Source organism: Canis aureus, chromosome 1 (assembly GCF_053574225.1).
Source record: "Canis aureus isolate CA01 chromosome 1, VMU_Caureus_v.1.0, whole genome shotgun sequence".
Lineage (NCBI taxonomy): Eukaryota > Metazoa > Chordata > Mammalia > Carnivora > Canidae > Canis > Canis aureus.
Genome location: NC_135611.1, coordinates 100,751,346 through 100,769,284, shown reverse-complemented (window position 1 = coordinate 100,769,284; position 17,939 = coordinate 100,751,346). Strand labels below are relative to the sequence as shown.

At 43.5% G+C, this 17,939-nt stretch overlaps 1 protein-coding gene, 1 long non-coding RNA gene and 1 pseudogene across 2 annotated transcripts in view; all 3 read right to left on the bottom strand.

The window, feature by feature from the left end:
* Positions 1 to 1,038, bottom strand: part of ZNF671 (zinc finger protein 671) — a 41,426-nt gene extending 40,388 nt beyond the window's left edge. Inside the window, exon 1 of the mRNA XM_077912628.1 lies at positions 20 to 1,038. Within this exon, the coding sequence (XP_077768754.1) occupies positions 20 to 52 (33 nt within the window). The 5' untranslated portion in view covers positions 53 to 1,038. The remainder of the gene's footprint in view (positions 1 to 19) is intronic.
* Positions 1,039 to 6,843: 5,805 nt separating this feature from the next.
* LOC144322546 (uncharacterized) lies at positions 6,844 to 17,288 on the bottom strand. The gene is made up of 3 exons (XR_013388175.1): positions 17,250 to 17,288; positions 11,713 to 11,802; positions 6,844 to 7,141 (listed from the first exon to the last, which is right to left on the bottom strand). It is a non-coding gene; the product is annotated as an uncharacterized LOC144322546 (long non-coding RNA).
* On the bottom strand, positions 7,148 to 11,706 carry LOC144322536 (uncharacterized; annotated as a pseudogene).
* Positions 17,289 to 17,939: the final 651 nt, after the last annotated feature.

Genomic DNA, 17,939 nt, shown 5'->3' with positions numbered 1-17,939 from the left:
CCGGGGGACGAGTGTTTACCTGCGTCGGGGCCCTGGGCGCCGCCGCCGCCATGGGACTCTGTGGACAGAGCGGACACCCGGACCCAGGTGTGTGCGGCGTGGACAGCGCGTCCCCTCGCGTCTTCTCGGTTAGTCACCTCAGTGCCCAGCCCGCGCTCTGTAGGGCCTCACTATGAACGCCCACTCCCAGAGCAGTCAAAACGACTCCCAAGTGGAGAACACAGGAAGTTCCGCCCCTACGAGCTGTGCCTCCCACGGAACCACTTATTTTCTAAGACTGTATTGGTCACCCGCACTTGCCGCTTCACGCTGAGCATTCTGGGTAATCTAGTTGCCGGGATCCATGGGCCCTGGAGTGAGTCGTTTCTTAACTGAATTCTGATCCAGGGGAGGAAGTTATCAGGAGTTTGGAGAGGCTGACTACTGGTCCAATAGCAGAGGAGTGGCTTCGTACCTTACTAAAGGGGCTCTATCATATTTCTAGGGAGTACTGTCTACAACTAACCAACCAAGTGTTTGGAGACATGAGTTTTTTGTTTTTTTTGTTTTTTTTTTTTAAGATTTTATTTATTCGTAAGAGAAAAAGAGAAAGAGGCAGAGACAAAGGCAGAGGGAGAAGCCGACTCCAAGCAGGGAGCCCGATGTGGGACCTGATCCCGGGTCTCCAGGATCACGCCCTGGGCTGAAGGAGGCGCTAAACCGCTGAGCCACCCTGGCTGCTCGGAGACATGATTTCTGATTCCCAGAAGCTCAGCAAGTTCGTAATGGCTAAAATATTTCTAGATGCTCTAAAAGGTCACAAATCCAAATGCATATATTATTCCATAGCGTCATTCAGAAACAAAATGTGTTCACTGGAAACTGAATCTAATGTTATAATAATCTAACTGCAGCAAAGCGATGTCACTTATGCAAAGCCCCATGTCTGCAAACCAAAATATAACTAAGTTTGTTTAACTTTCCAGACAGGGAAGGCTTAGGTCAACCGATTAGCACTTGCCTGTCCTGCACAAGTTACTTGGCCCCGCACCAAGGCTTTTCTTTGCTCCATTTAAGGAATGTAACCTTGCCTTATCAGTGCAGAGATGTTGGGATGCACAGCTATTGGTCAAGAAAGAATTCTTGAACATCTTCAGTGCAAAAAAGTGGTTTTATTAAAGTACAGGGACAGGACCCAAGGGCAGAAGGAGCTGAACTAGGGTTATGAGGGGTAGCCGATTATATACTTTCAGGTTGGGAGGGTGTTATGGATAGCACAAACCTCCAAGATATCTTGGAAACAAAGTTTCTAGGACCCTGAGGGGCTGGCTATTGGTAGGAAAGGTCATTTATTATTGTTTGGTAAAAACAAATCATGAGACCCTTCAGATGTATGTCACTGGGCCATATGTTTGGAGTATGGCTGCTAACATACAATCTTGGAGGGTAAGGAAAAAGGAAGTTTCCAAAGGAATTTCTATATTTTTAAAGTAGACTCTCAGGATCCTAGAGAGTCAGGTTAAGATTGCCTTCTGCTCTTAGCAAAGAGTCATTATCAAGGCAGCTGAACTCCCCAAAGAAGGTCATCTGCCTGTTTCAAGGAACTTGTTCCTGGGCTGTATGTGGTAAGTAAATCTAATTTTTCTTCTGCCATTGTTTCCTATATCAATCACCAAATGCCTGGTATGATCTGTCTGTTCCTGTTCCCTTTTGCGTATACAAATTGTTAATTTTTTACAGCTCTCAGAGCTCTTTACTATCTGCTAGATTGGTTGTTGCCCAACTCATGAATTGCCAAGTAAAGGCAATAATTTACTAGTATCGGGACAAGGATAGAGGAGGGATGCTGGGCCACCTGGAAGCAGAAGTACAAAACTGGACTTCTGGGATGCCTGTGTGGCTCAGCAGTTGAGCGTCTGCCTTTGGCTCAGAGCATGATCCCGGGGCCTGGAATAAAGTCCCGCATTGGGCTCCTTGCAAGGAGCCTGCTTCTCCCTCTCTCTACCTATGCCCCTCTCTCTGTGTGTCTCTCATGAATAAATAAATCTTTTTAAAAAAAACTGGATTTCTGCAGTTCCCACAGGAAACATCTCTCCTGCCTTTAGAGTTAATCACATATGATTCACTTGTGAATCAATACATATGAGCAACACTTGTATATGTTGAATATCTCACTTTATCTTATTTATTATTATCATTATTAAATAAATTCTACTTCCCCAATACAAGACTCAAACACATGACCTCAAGATAAAGACTCACAGACTCTACTGACTAAACCAGCCAGGCACCCCATCTCACTTTATATTCTGATATGTGTTTAATTCCTTTAGGAATCTGGTATGTGTCAAAAATGCCATGCTGTTTGGTACAGAGCAATGGATGCAGTTTTCAAAAATGGAAGACATATGTAAAGGTTGCTCCAAACACTGAGATATTGGGAATATCTTAAATCCATGATTTCATTTCTTTGCTAGGAAATTATTATCATTTCTCTTGTGACTGCAGTGACTGATATCCATGGGAATTGATATTAACTCAGAAAAAAGTCATAAAATGCAAATTACAAAGACCTAATATATCTATGGATGATTCAAAAGTAGTGGCAGAAACTGCTTGGATAAAAAAAAAAAAACTGCTTGGATGAAACAACATGGATAGTGATAAAAGGTAAGACCTCAGATAAGTTCTGGCAAAAATGTCTGAGAACAGACAGAATTAAATGAGCACAGGACTAAAATGGTCATTCTGAAGGTTTCATCTCCAAAATGTCAACTTTTTTCATTCTTGAGAATGTAATGCAATACCAGCATGTAGGGAAAGCTAAGAAGAACATTTAGAGCAGCCAGACTTACTTAAAAAAATAAACAGAAGCTGAGGTTTGGGTGATAATGATATGTCAATGTCAGTTCATTAATTGTAACAATGTGGAATTCTCGGGGATCCCTGGGTGGCTCAGCGGTTTAGCGCCTGCCTTTGGCCCAGGGCGCGATCCTGGAGTCCCAGGATCGAGTCCCGCATCCAGCTCCCGGCATGGAGCCTGCTTCTCCCTCTTCCTGTGTCTCTGCCTCTCTCTCTCTCTCTCTCTCTATGTCTATCAAAAAATAAATAAATAGATAAACCTTAAAAAAGAAACAATGTGGAATTCTCATGGTGAATATTGACAATGGGGGAGACTTCATGTGTAGATGAAGGGGTATAGGGGAAAATCTCAGCATATTCTGCTCAATTTTGTGTGAATCTAAACTGCAAAAAAAAGTATCTAAAAATGCAGAGGAATTTAAACATATATATATATTTTTATAAACAAAGTAGGAAATAAGTTATTATTATTATTATTATTTATTTTTTTAGGAAATAAGTTATTGACATATTTTCGTATAGGGGCAGACACTGATCATGGTGAAGCTACAATTATCTGAATTAATATTGTAATTGCTTTGACATTTCACAAATGTAAACATTTTACCTAATCATAAAACAGTATTTAATTCAAAACATTAAAACAAAAGCAGTATTTTAAAAAAGATTTCCTATGAAAGTCAATATTTTTAAAAACATTTCCTATGAAGAGAGATTATATTTAAAAATACAAACTATTGACTCTACATCACTAGTTGATTATAACTTAAAGAAAAAAATACCTGAAAATATTCAAACTGTTTTCCATTATATTTCTAGTAAACTAATGGCATTGTTATTTTCAAATATCAGTGCTATTAAGAACCAAAGTTTTCATCATGTGAAAAAAAAGTGAATATAAGATCAAATCATTAAACCCAAGTAATCCGGGCAGCCCTGGTGGCCTAGCGGTTTAGCGCTGCCTTCTGCCTGGAGCGTGATCCTGGGGGCCGGGGATCTAGTCCCATGTCAGGCTCCCTGCACGGGGCCTGCTTCTCCCACTGCCTGTGTCTCTGCCTCTCTCTCTCTTTCTCTGTGCCTCTCATTAATAAATAAAGTAAAATCTTTAAAACAATAAATAAATAAAACCAGGTAATCCTAAATCCATTTAGAAAAGTCATGATTATGGGGATTCCTGGGTGGCTCAGTGGTTCAGCGCCTGCCTTCCGCCCAGGGCGTGATCCGGAATCCCAGGATTGAGTCCTGCACTGGGCTCCCTGGATGGAGCCTGCTTCCCATCTGCCTCTCTCTCTCTCTCTCTCTGCTTATCATCAATAAATAAATAAATATTATTTTTTAAAAGTCATGATTACTATTCATAATGAGATTAATTGAAATGAGAACGCTCTTTGTTTTTTGAAACAGTTCTTGTTTACATTAAATCAATTTTTAAAAAGTAAAACACATTAAATTTGGGGGAAGAAGAATGACTCTTAATTAATCAAAGATTTAACCATGGAAGTGAAAATCAGGTGTATGGAATAACATCCTAATAGCACTGGTCATTTTGCATCACACGATCATAAATCAGATTCATTTAAACAGGGTTTGAAGAGAATGAATTCAGCAGTTAAGATACATAGAAAAAGAGCATAAGGAAATTTCACAGTACATCTGAGACAAAATATTTCTGTAGAAATCTACCAATTAATAAGTGTGTTCTCAGCCTCAATTATACAGCAGGTGAAAGAAAATATGCTGAACAATGTACATGTATGGACTAGTTAAAATAAGGAGAGAGGGGGAGGGAGAGAGAGAAGAAAAGACAGGAGAGAGTAAGTTCGCTAGGATCTCTTATAATGACATTAATCCCATCATGAGGACTTTACACTCTCAACCTCATTTAACTCTATTTCCCAAAGGTTCCATTTTCAAATACCATCACACTGAAGAATAGGGCTTCAACAGATGAATTTGGAGTGGGGAACATAATTCAGTCTATGACAATGATGAATGCAGAAACAAAGCTCAGGTTTTCCCTGCACCCTCCCCCACCAGCTGGCTGTGTAAAACATCAAGAATAGTCATTGGACAGAATTATCACTACTGTGGTGGGGTCTCAACTACCTGCTTATGCAGCCCACTTGTGTTCTCCAATTCTGATCCAGCTAAATCTTGGTTATAACCAGGATGTATACAGTATAATGTATCTTATATTATAATTCTATCTTATAATCAAATACAGCAAGGCTGTTCTGGATGTAGGGAAATTTGATGCCTCACATTTAACCATTCTGTTCTTTTTTTTTTTTTAAGATTTTATTTATTTATTCATGAGAGACACAGAGAGAGAGAGAGAGAGGCAGAGACACAGGCAGAGGGAGAAGCAGGCTCCATGCAGGGAACCCAACATGGGACTCGATCCCAGGTCTCCAGGATCACGCCCTGGGCTGAAGGCAGCGCTAAACCGCTGAGCCACCCGGGCTGCCCTCGACGATTCTGTTCTTCTGGGCATAGTGACACAACAGGAGTTGTTTCAAATGATGTAGAAATCTGGACTGCAGATGGTATGGGCATCCTCCAGAGAGCCAGGGGCATTCATTGTGATTCTCTGGCTATGGGTTGCTAGGAACCAAACACTGGACATTTTCTCACCAGCACGATCTTCAATTCCAAGGAGTCTGTTCGATCATGTGTCCTGAATGGCAGGACTACTTGCACACAACCGAGGCCATCTGAAGAGTCCTTTCCTACTGTAGGAGGAGAGAACTTCCTACTCTCAGTGCAGGCCATGGCCATCTTCCAAGCCTCTGGTTATATTAGTTCTATTTCTAATTGAGGAAAAGTTTATCTTAAAGCCAAAGAAGGCTACAAGGCACGGTGCTTCCTTTCCCCCCACCAAAGGGATTCAAGAAACAAAAATGATGAAAATTAAAAGGACTGATTAAACCAATTATTGGTGATAATCTAGAAACTGAAATTCTCAAGCACCACTGGGACTGTAGGACTGTAAAATTGTTTAGCCACCTTAAAAACACAGTTTGGTAGTTCCTTTTTATTTTATTTTATTTTATTTTATTTTATTTTATTATTATTTTTTTTAATTTTTATTTATTTATGATAGTCACAGAGAGAGAGAGAGGCAGAGACACAGGCAGAGGGAGAAGCAGGCTCCATGCACCGGGAGCCCGACGTGGGATTCAATCCCGGGTCTCCAGGGTCGCGCCCTGGGCCAAAGGCAGGCGCCAAACCGCTGCGCCACCCAGGGATCCCCAGTTTGGTAGTTCCTTAACAATAGATACACTCACTGAGTCATTATACTCTCAGGTCTTAAGGAGATAAAACAAATTGCCATAAAAAGACTTAATATAAATGTCTGTGGCAACATTATCAGCCAAAAATACAGAAATAACTACATGTTAATTAACAGATGAATGTAAAAACAGATTGTGTTCTATACATACAATAAAATATCACTCAGGGGGGCAGCCCCGGTGGCCCAGTGGTTTAGGGCCACCTTCAGCCCAAGGTGTGATCCTGGAGATCGGGGATCGAGTCCCACATCAGGCTCCCTGCATGGAGCCTGCTTCTCCCTCTGCCTGTGTCTCTGCCTCTTTCTCTCTATGTCTGTCATGAATAAATAAATAAAATATTTAAAAATATATATCACTCAGGGGAGGGGAGCCTGGGTAGCTCAGTGGATTGATCCTCTGACTCTTGATTTCCACTCAGGTCATGATCTCAGGGTCATGAGATTGAGCTCTACATTGAGCTCCACACTCAGTAAGGAGTCTGCTTGTCCCTCTCCCTCAGCCCCACTCCCCCACCCCATTTCACCCCTCCAAACCCTCACCTCGTGCATGCTCTGCATGCTCACTCTCTAGATGAAGTCTTTTAAAAAAAAAATCTCTCCCTCTCCCCTATTCCTCCCCTGCCCTGACTTGCACTCTCTCTCTACAAAATAAACAAATAAATAAAATTTAGGAATATTACTTGGTAGAAGAAAAACACATAAAAACAAGCAAAAAAAAAACAAACTATTTATACATCATATGCATACAGAATATCTCAAGATAATTATGTGGCAGGAAAGAAACTGCATCACAAAAAATAAAAATTCAACTGTTATAAAATTGTAGAAAAGGCAAACTATACTGAAATAAACAAATGGTTGTCTAGGAAAGGAAAGTCATGCAAGACAGTGAGAGGGATTATCCAGGGGAAGGAGGTTACATTTGGAAGGGTAGATAGGTTCATCATTTGGTTCATGATAATGATTTCACCAGCATTTGTTCTCACTTCCATCAGCATATCATCAAACCTGCAGGGATGATAGGGAAGGTTGTTATCTCCAAGCCACACTGTTTCTGCCTTGTCACGTGCAATCCATGGATGGATACTGTATGACTGTATGTGTATCTCAGATATTAATTTGGGCAAATCTTTATCACATGCTTATCTCACATGTTTGTATGTAGTACATGTGTGTTCTTATGGCCATATCTGCTGTAGTGTCAGTACCTCCTTTTTCACCATGGGACCCTGGTGTTTTGCAAATGCAGGTTGTGTCTCATATCTGTCACACTTGTTTTCTGTGGACAGGGTGATATATGTGTAAGTGGATCCAAGCTGTGTTGAGGAGTGTCAGAATGCCATACCTGTCCTCAGACTCTAAGGGACATCCACAGGTTTGTCAGTTCCACATACCTATCACAGAGAACTGCTGGGATGTATGTTTCTCTAGGCTGTGCTACAGTGTAAGCAGCCCACATTTGTCATATACCTGGGGCATATGGTATCTGAAATGTTTGGGTTTCCAGACTGAGATGAGATATTCTAGCAAAAACAGACACTGTGAGTTTCCAGGTGTTTCACCAACATACTTACCTGGGATCACAGGTCTATGATCTATCTCATTAATACCTAGTATACAGAAAATATAGGGGAAGGGTAACTAAATTGCATCAGATATGCAAAAAGAGACAAATCCAGAATGTGAGAAATGCTCATGAACAAATGATTTAGGAACTCCAAGGAATAAATAAGAATAAAAAAGATGAAAGCATTAGCTGTAGGTTGAAAGAGAATTATGAGACAGAACTACTAAAGTAATAAATACACTTTGGAACCTGATGGCAATGAATTTCCCATAAAGAACAAATACATTTTTAGACAAGAGAAAAACTGGGCATTGAGAATGTTTTATTATGGTTCAAATATTTTTGTTTGAGCAAGTTGTTGAGGTTATCAAAGAGCTGTCTGAACTTGAAAATGTGTTCCGCAGATTGTGCAATAAGAGACGAGATGTCAAGATTAGAAGCAACACAACATAGCAATGTGCATAGCAACAGAGGAAATAAGAATGACTATGAAATTGGGCACCTGGGTGGCTCAGTGGTTGAGCATCTGCCTTTGACTCAGGTTGTGATCCCAGGGTCCCAGGATCAAGTCCTGCATCAGGCTCCCCATTAGGAGTCTGCTTCTCCCTCTGCCTATGTCTCTGCCTCTCTGTCTCTCATGAATGAATAAATAAAATCTTTTAAAAAAAGAATGACTATGAAATGGTAAAAGTTTAAGAACAGATTAAGAAGGCCAAGAAGGAAGTTTTATAATGAGTTTAAGAATGTATCAAAGCACAAACATAAACTGAATGCTTTAAATATACATAATTTATGACAAGATACCTATGTAGTCAATGCTCATTTTTCATGGATTTTGTATTTATAAATTTGCCTATCTTCTAAAAATTGAAACCATAAAATCAGCCCACATTTTTGCATTCACTCATAGACACACACAGGGCCACAAAAACTGAGTCACCCAATGTGCATGAGGTCTACAAGGCCACACTCTGCCTTCTCATTTCATACTGAAAACAAGTGTTCTTCTCCTGATCTAATTATTGCCATGCTTGTGGTTTTTGTTCATGATCTTGTGTTGCACATGGCCCCTACGCCTAGTGCTTAAGTCCTGTTTAGTGTTCTTAAGCACAAGGAAAATGCCTGAAAGAAACTACATGTCAGGCTTAAGGATGGGCCAGGCACAAGTTACAGTGCTATTGGCCATGAGTTCAATAATATTCAACCAACAATATACAGCAAGTGAGTTGCGTTTAAACAGAAACACATGTAAAACAATGTTATGTATTTTTTTATTTTTTTTCAATGTTATGTATTGACTGATGAAAGTGTGACTAGAGGCTCTTGGGAACCTAATCCCTGATTTTCCCAGGAACAGTGGTTCTGTATTCACTAATTCAGTGTTCACAGTGACTTTCTAAAACATAACTATCATGAATAACAGGAATTGATTATACTTCAATAAAGCTGTTAAAAAAGCAAAGTAAGGGATCCCTGGGTGGTGCAGTGGTTTAGTGCCTGCCTTTGGCCCAGGGCACGATCCTGGAGACCCGGGATCGAATCCCACGTCGGGCTCCCGGTGCATGGAGCCTGCTTCTCCCTCTGCCTATGTCTCTGCCTCTCTCTCTCTCTCTCTCTGTGTGACTATCATAAATAAATAAAAATAAAAAAATTTAAAAAAAAGCAAAGTAATTCTAAAATTTGTGACTTCTTAATTATTTTATCTTGTTTTATATGTTCTGGGGGTTATTCATGGTTACCTATCAGTGAAGTGAACACACAATATAATGTGGTACTTTGTATCTTTGTCCCCTCTCAGGCTGCCATAACAAAATACCAGACTACTTGGCTTAAACAACAGAAATTTACTTTCTTACACTTCTAGAGGTTAGAACTCCAAGACCATCAGAATTGGTCTGTAGTGAGGTCACCCTTCCTTGCTTACAGACAACTGTCTTATTAAATAGTCTGTCTTCTGTTCTTGGGGAGACAGACAAAGAGAAAGTGTGCAAGAGTACACCTTCTAATACCTTTTCTTCTTATAAGGACGACAGTCACACTGAATTAGGCCCCCATCTTTATTACCTCTTTTATCTTAGTAAAAGCCACACCTAAAAATATTTACATTGGGGAGTAGGACTTGAACATATGAATTTTGAGGGGGCACAATGCAGTCTTTTACAGACTTAGCTGTATTATGGAAAGGATTTTATTCTTTGTGGACATTTTGATGTTTTAGGAGATTAAAGTTGAAGGTAAATGATTTCCCACATTCACTGCACCCATAAATTCTCTAGTGTGAACTCACTGATGATTAATGAGGTTGGAGCTCTGGCTAAAGGATTTCCCACATTCACGGCATTCATAAGGCCTTTCTCCAGTATGAACTATTCGGTGTTTAATGAGGCTAGAGCTGCTGATAAAGGATTTCTGACACTCACTACATTCATAAGGCCTTTCTACAGTGTGACTTCTCTTGTGTCTGATAAGGCTAGATCTATGGCTAAAGGATTTCCCACATTCACTACACTCATAAGGCCTTTCCCTAGTGTGAACTCTCCGGTGTTGAAGGAGCATGGAGCTATGGTTAATGATTTCCCACATTCTCCACAATCATAAGGCCTTGCTCCAGTGTGAATTCTCCAGTGTGTAATGAGGTAGGATTTGCAGCTAAAAGACTTCCCACATTCACTACACTCAAATGGTCTATCTCCAATGTGAACTCTCTGGTGTTTAATGAGGTTGGACAGGTTGGTAAATAATTTTCCACACTCATCACATTTGTGAGGTCTTACACAAGTGTGAACTCTTTGATGTTGAAAGAAACAGTACCTAGAGATAAAGAATTTTCCACATTCTCTGCACTCATAAGATCTTTCTTCAGCATGAACTCCCCAGTGTTTAATTAGGTGAGAGCTCTGGCTAAAGGATTTTTCCACACTTCTCACACTCATAAGGCCTTTCTCCAGTGTGAATTCTCTGGTGTTTAAATGAGACTAGAGCTGTGGCTAAATGATTTCCCACATTCACTGCACTCATAAGGTCTTATTCCAGTATGAATTCTCTGGTGAGTAATGAGGTAAGATTTGTAGCTATAAAATTTCCCACATTCACTGCAATCATATGGCTTTTCACCAGTGTGAGCTTTCTGATGCATAATGAGGTTGTACTTCTTGCTAAATAATTTTCCACATTTATCACATTCATGAGGACTTAGTCCAGTGTGAACTCTCTGGTGTTGAATGAGGCCAGAATTTGCCTAAAGGATTTCCCACATTCCCCAAACTTATAAGGCTTTTCTCTAGTATGAACTCTCTCTTTTTTTTGTAAAGATTTTATTTATTTATTCATGAGAGACACAGGGAGAGAGGCAGAGACACAGGCAGAGGGAGAAACAGGCTCCCTCCACAGAGCCTGATGTGGGACTCGATCCCAAATCCCAGAATCATGCCCTGGGCCAAAGGCAGACACTCAACTGCTGAGCCACCCAGGCGTCCCTCTAGTATGAACTCTCAAATAGTTATGGAGACTACAGCTTTTGCTAAAGGATTTCCCACACTCACCACACCTGTAACATTTTTCCCTCATGAGGACTTGCTGGTGCTGAATAAAGGTGTTTGGGGGGCTAAAAGTTTTCAGGATGTCTTCCCTGTTATAATGATATTTTACACTGTGGAAGGCCACCACACACTCAGTTCCACTGTTTGACTTCTCTCTAGTGTGAGTGACCTTTTGCTGGAGAAAGCCCAGGCTGACCAGGAAATCCTTCCTAATTTCTTCACAGGTAAAGGGCTTCGCTAACACACGGAGTTTGCAGTTCTCCAAAAGCGAGGCTCTACTCATGTTGCTCCTGAACTATTTATCTCTGATCTGCTGCTTATGGTGCTGATGAAGGTTTGTAGTGACAGGAAATCATCCACATGCCCCATGTGCAGTTTCTGCTCCGGATGTGTTTCCTGGTGCTCAACCAAGGGCAAAATGTCTCTCAAGATGGGTCCACATATCTCACAGAGGTACATCTGGGGAGACATACCTGCTTGGGAAGTCCTGCCTGGTGACAATACTCTTGCAGAAATGCACTGCTGAGAAGATGCAGCCTTATCCTCCACTCCACACCAGCAACCTGAAGAAAAGAAACACTAGTGAAGTACACACTGACTGGTGAGAAGGGGAAACCTCTGGAAAATTACCTGACAAACCCAGGAATGAATCAGTGGGATTGTTTTGAGGACCAAAGAGTTGGGTACAGATTGCAGATGGGTTACTTAGCAGAACTGGGCCTCTAAACATCACAGGAGTGGGAGGCCCCACAAGGTAAAAGATACTCCATAGGGTGCAATATAGGAAGAAGAACCATGGCCTCTACTTTTTCCTCTACAAACAACATTCAGTAGATCTTATCTTCTGCTGCCATGGGTGTGTTATGTAGAAGAGTGTGTTCAGGCCCAAGAACACATGACTGCAACAGAGCAGCTGGTATTCAATGGTTGCCTCAGAATATGCACATATATCATGACACAGCACGTGGAGGCTGATGTAAGGAGAGCATGAGATGTGGAGTTCACCAACACAGGGAATAACCCCGAGTTGGAAAAGTAGAAGTGACAAGCAGCAGAGATGACAAGTTGTCAGTGTCAAGAATGGGAAAGGCACTAATGAGATTTGGCCACCATTGTCTTTAGCACCACCAATACCAAACAGAATAGGTTTCTGATATGATTTGAATACAGCTCTGACATTGTGTCTCTCCCAGGGCCAGGTTCCCATTGAGCACATCGTGCTGTGACTGTATTCATGCCATGGACTCAATGTTTGTGTCCCTACAAAATTCTCATGTTGAAATCTTAGCCCTTGATGTGATGGTATTAGGAGCTGGGAGCCCTTAGTGGGTAATTAGATCATGAAAGCGAAGTCATCATGAAAGAGATTAGTGTCTTTGTAGAAGTGACCCCATAGAGCTCTCTCACTGTCTCTGGTTCGGGCAGGTCAGGAGGTCCCTATGGGGTCCTCAGATATGGGGACCCTGCTGAGAGCCACAGTGTGCTCAGCAGAGTGAGAGGGGCAATATTCAGAGCAGTAGGGCCTGGACTCAACACTGGTAGAGTCACTAGCTCATGATTCCAGCTTGGGAAAAGCTGTAGCCATAAGAACCCAATCTAGGACCTCATCAGAGGCAGGACTGCTGCCTAGGAGAGCCTTGGAGGTGGGGCTGCTGCTCGTTGGCCTGGATGGCATACCACTGAACCATAGAGGATTATTCTTGAGGCTTAAGATTTAATGAAATTTGCCTGCATGTTTGGATTTACTTGGTACCTGTCACTCCTTCTTCCCTCCGATTTCTCCTTTTGACATGAAAATGTAGACATTTTCCACCACTGCATTTTAGAAACACGTAACTTATTTGGTTATATGTGTTCACAGCTGGAAAAGAATGTATTGCAGGGTAAATCATACCTCAAGTTTCACCCACATCTGATTTAGATAAGACTTTAGAATTTAGATTTGATGCTAGAATGAATTAAGGTTTGGGGGCTGTTAGAATGGGATGAATGTATTTTGCATGTGAGAAGGATATCAACTTTAGGAGCTAGAGGTGGAAAGTCTGTGCCCCCCGCCCCACAAATTCTTGTTGAATTCTAACCCTCAATGTGATGGCATTAGGTGGTGGGGCCTCTGGGAAGAGATTAGGTCATGATGGTAGAGCCCTCATGAATGAGATTAGTGCCCCTATAAATGAGACCCCAGAGAGCTCCCTAGCCCCTTTCACTATGTAAGGAAACAGAGAGAACATAGCAGCTATGAACCAGAACAGGGCCCTCACCAGAACTACACCATGTTGGTGCCTTGATCTGGACTTCCTAGCCTCCAGAAGTATGAGAAATAAATATATGTTTAACCACCCAACCATGTTGGTTCGTTATAGCAGAATGAACGAAGATAATTCATTTCCACTCTAAAAGCATCAGGGGCTCTCTAACCTACCCCCAACATAAGCAACTGAATGGGATTTGGGTGATACAAGTATTCAGTTAAAGACAAGACAGAAGGGCACACATGACTGTTCCAAAACAACTAAGTATATGATATCCTGCAGGAAAGAAAACTATTACAAAGAGAACTTCAGAGGAGAGTCTTGAAAGCATTCTGATCCATATAAGTAGCGACTATTTCAGTAATGGCAATACCTGGCACAGATAGACATGAATAAATGTCCGCTAGATGAAGGAAGTAGGCCTGTGGCACATAGGGGCCTTGGATCCAGATAAACCTGTCCAATGGGAGGGCAAGCAACGTAGGAGTTATGAGGATGACTGTGAGACTCCTGACCCTGTACCCTTCCCTGAAAATCTGCAGAGAAGCAGGTGCTGGGGCTGCTCAAGAACACGAGGGCAGTGCCCACATCTCTGCTCAACCAGCCACAGCACCTACCCAGGACACTAAAGAAGGAAGCAATGCCCATGGTCCTGACGTAAGAACACAGATGTCCTTCAGGAAAGAGGAAGGGCAAAAAGTATTTCAGGACACAGGGGTAGGTTTGAGGGCCTTACCCAGGAAGGTTATAAGTGCCAAGTTCTCCAGCATCACATTGTGGTGCAAGCATCTCTGAGCCATATCAAGGAGACTCCATTCCTCCCAGGAAAAGTACACAGCCACGTCCTCAAAGTCACAGTCCCCTGTCAGGATGGTGACAGATGAACCACAAACAGTCCACTTCTGAGGAGCCCAATCCCTTCCCCCCACATCTACCCCAAGCCCACCCTCCCTCCAAGCTCCCCAACTCAGAGGAGAAACTATGTCCTGGCACCACCAGTACCATTGTGTCTTCATGGGCTCATTAATCATGGGGTCCAGACAATAGTAACAAGAGGCAGGTGGACAAATATGTATCTAAGCAGTAGGCCTGGCACAGAGGGATCCAGATGCTCATACTACCCTGTTATGGCCAAGGTCTCAATACCAGGTCCTAGAGCCATCAGGTACACTCTCTCTCCAAATACATATCATTCTTTAGAGGGTACATCTCTGGATACCACAGCCACATGTCCATGGCCACCACTACCTCACTCCCCACTCCATGGGACCAGGCCATGTCCCTGGACTCTCCACATATTATTTGTGTTTTATTCAGCATCTCTTCATCCCACTGGTGAGGGTGGAATTTCCATCCTACAGTTATAGAGATGACCAAACATCTGATATCTGACACTGACCAGATGAGATCGATAGCAATTCATTAAGCACACTTATTCACAGCATGGGAGAGGAAGACATGCTATGCTACACACGGCCACATGGAGGTTGTACTCCAGAAAAGAAGCTTTGATGTAAGCTTTGTAGTATCAAGAAGTGTTTAACTTGGTTCCTATAGGAAGAAATGATTGGCTTGTTACATAATCCACAGATTGGCAGGGAACTGAAACCCTCTACAAAGGGATAAACTGGAACCGCTCTGGTCTCCTTGATAAAAAGGTGGTGTTTGAGAGGGGGAAAAAAAGGTGGTGTTAGGAGAGGTTACCTGCAGGAGCAGAGTGGGGAGGGGAACTTGCACTCATGTCAAAGCAGCCATCCCATTTTCACCACACATTAAGGGCACCCATAATGGGCCTTAGTTTTAGGCCTATGCTAGCTACAACTTGGTAGATGGCATCCATATTATGTTTGACATATTCAAAAAGATCCAGTATTATCTCTGACACCCCATGGCTTCCACTAGTGGTCACAGCACCAAAACCTATGAAGATCTCTCTGCCTGGTTCCATTCCTTGGCTCAGACTCATGCCACACAGAACCACATGCGGCTCTCACAAACCATGGCCCTCTTCTACTTCTGTGCTCTACTTGCTGTCCCCTCAAAAGTCATAGCCTTTGTCCACCTAACCCTCTTTCAAAGCCTAGCCCACTGGGGGCCCACTCCAGGTCTAGTGACTCTTCCAGATGACCACATGTGCTCCTGACTTAACTGTTCAAGATGAATGGAACACCACAAGTCCCACCAAAGTCCCACCAAAACCTGGTGTATATATGGAGTGGTGAATAAGCACCTATTCTAACTGGAGATCTTACCTCATTATTCTCTGTCTCTGTATCCAGCTCATGTCTACTCTTCTCCTGGAAGCCTTGGCCCCCTGCCAGACAACACTATCTCTAAGGCCCCTCCACCTCTTTCCCATCCTTTTACCCCCACTGATAACCACTTGTCTCCTTCACCTGTGTTTGTAAAACTTGATACCATCAGCCAGGTATCCATGCCAGAGACCCAGGCCTTTGCCTTCACCCTCCCCCCTTCATGGCCCCTTAATGTCTTTACCACCATAACGTGAAGATCATCTCTTCTAAATGTGACCCACATTCATTCACTGTGTCCACACAATAGCCACTACATTTTGTGTTCATCCTGAACCACATGCCACATTTCATACCTATGGTTTTAGCTGCAAACTGAAATACGTCCACTTATTGCTATCTAAAATATTTCTGACTCTTAGCAGGGTCAAAACACAGCTCCTGGTGAATACTACTCCTATAGTTCCTCATGGTAGACAATGTTTTCATTCCTACTTCTAAGACCAAAAACTATCTCTGAATCTTGTTTCACACCCTCAGCCTTCACATCAGAAAATCTAGTTGCCCCATTAATAACACAAGTACAGAATCCAACCACATCTAAGCTATGACTCTGGTCTATTAACATTCAGCTGGACTTTGGCAGCAGCCTCCACCCTGATCTTCCTTCTTCCTCCTCAAGCCCAGTTTTTGCCTACTTTGCACCCAGATAGAGCTTGTTACGACCTTGGTAAGATCCCTCCCTCTTCTGATACAAATTTCCCATTACCTCCAGAGTAGACACTCAAATTTTCAGGCAGCCATTGCAGTCCTGACTCCTAACCCCCTACTCCTTGTTACCACCTGAAAGACAGACTTGTAGTTTCCTGAACATTCTGAACATTACATTATTACCTCAAAGAATTCCCACATCCTGGTATCAATTCTAGGGATAACCTTCCACCCCTGTTTACAGTGACTGCCAGAAACCCCTGGCATAGACTTAGAACCCTACGTTTGGGATCCCTAGACCCAAGGATTGAATGAATAGCACTAAGCCCCACCGCACCACAATCCATATAACTTGTGGTTCGAGGTGAGGGACTGAGAAACCCTCCACTTCCCTGTGGGCGTACAGCTGCTTTTGCAGGTAGGAGATGTGGAAAGAGGACAGCCTTAGAGGAATTAGTCCGTGGCAGGGCTTGACGGACTCCGGTCTCCCTATACCCCTGCCTGGCCCTGATATGGAGACAGGTGACTTCAGGCTAGCTGTTCAACCTCAGGGGACAGAACCGCCCCTAACCAAGCTCCCCTCCCCTGCAGCCCGCTCCCGCCCACCAGCGCCTCCCTCTCCGGGGCACCCGGGCAAGAGCCGCAGGGGCTGCAGAGACGCCCCGCGCTTGGGCCTTGAGGGTCTGGGAGGGGGACGGCGGGGAGGGGAGGGGGGACGGCGGGGAGGGGAGGGCGGACGGCGGGGAGGGGAAGGTGGACGGCGGCGCGGGGAGGGCCCGGGGGACCAGCGTTTACCTGCGCGGGGGTCCTGGGAGCGGCCACCGCTATCGGACTTGTTGGGCAGAGCGGACACCCGGGCTGGGGGGTCCCTGTCCCGGCCCCCGTGAGGCGCAGCCCGGGCGGCGTCGCCAAGCCGTGGACCCCTGTCTGTGCGACGGGGACAGCGCCTCCCCTCGCACCTTCTCAGTGTCGTCACCTTGGTCCCCACCCAGCGTTCCGGATCCCCGACTAGGCTGACAGCACTTCAGTGAAGCCAAAATGATTGACTACTAGAAACACACCGGAAGTCCAGCGCTGGCGTTTTACCTCTAACAGAAAAGCCGATTTGGGGAGAGTCCCGCCCCTCGTCGCAGAGCTTTCTGGACAATGTAGTTCTGACAGAGCCACAGAGCTATACGTCAGGGCGCTCGTACCTCACCTCCAATCCAAAAGCCCCAGCTCCGCCGCGAGGGCTCTGGGGCTCAGAACTGAGGATGGACTCAGCTCCTTCTTAAAGGGGACGCATACTCAGATTTCTGGGGTGTCTGGTTGCAACCGAGCACCTGTTTGGAGACTTGTTAAAGTCCATGAAGCACAGCATGCTCTAGGAAGCTAAACATTCTCTCAGATGCTCCCAAAGGATACAGATTCAAATGCACAAAATTTTCCAGTTAGTCACAAAATGTGTCCACTGGTAGAGGAAACGAATAAAAATTACCGTACTAT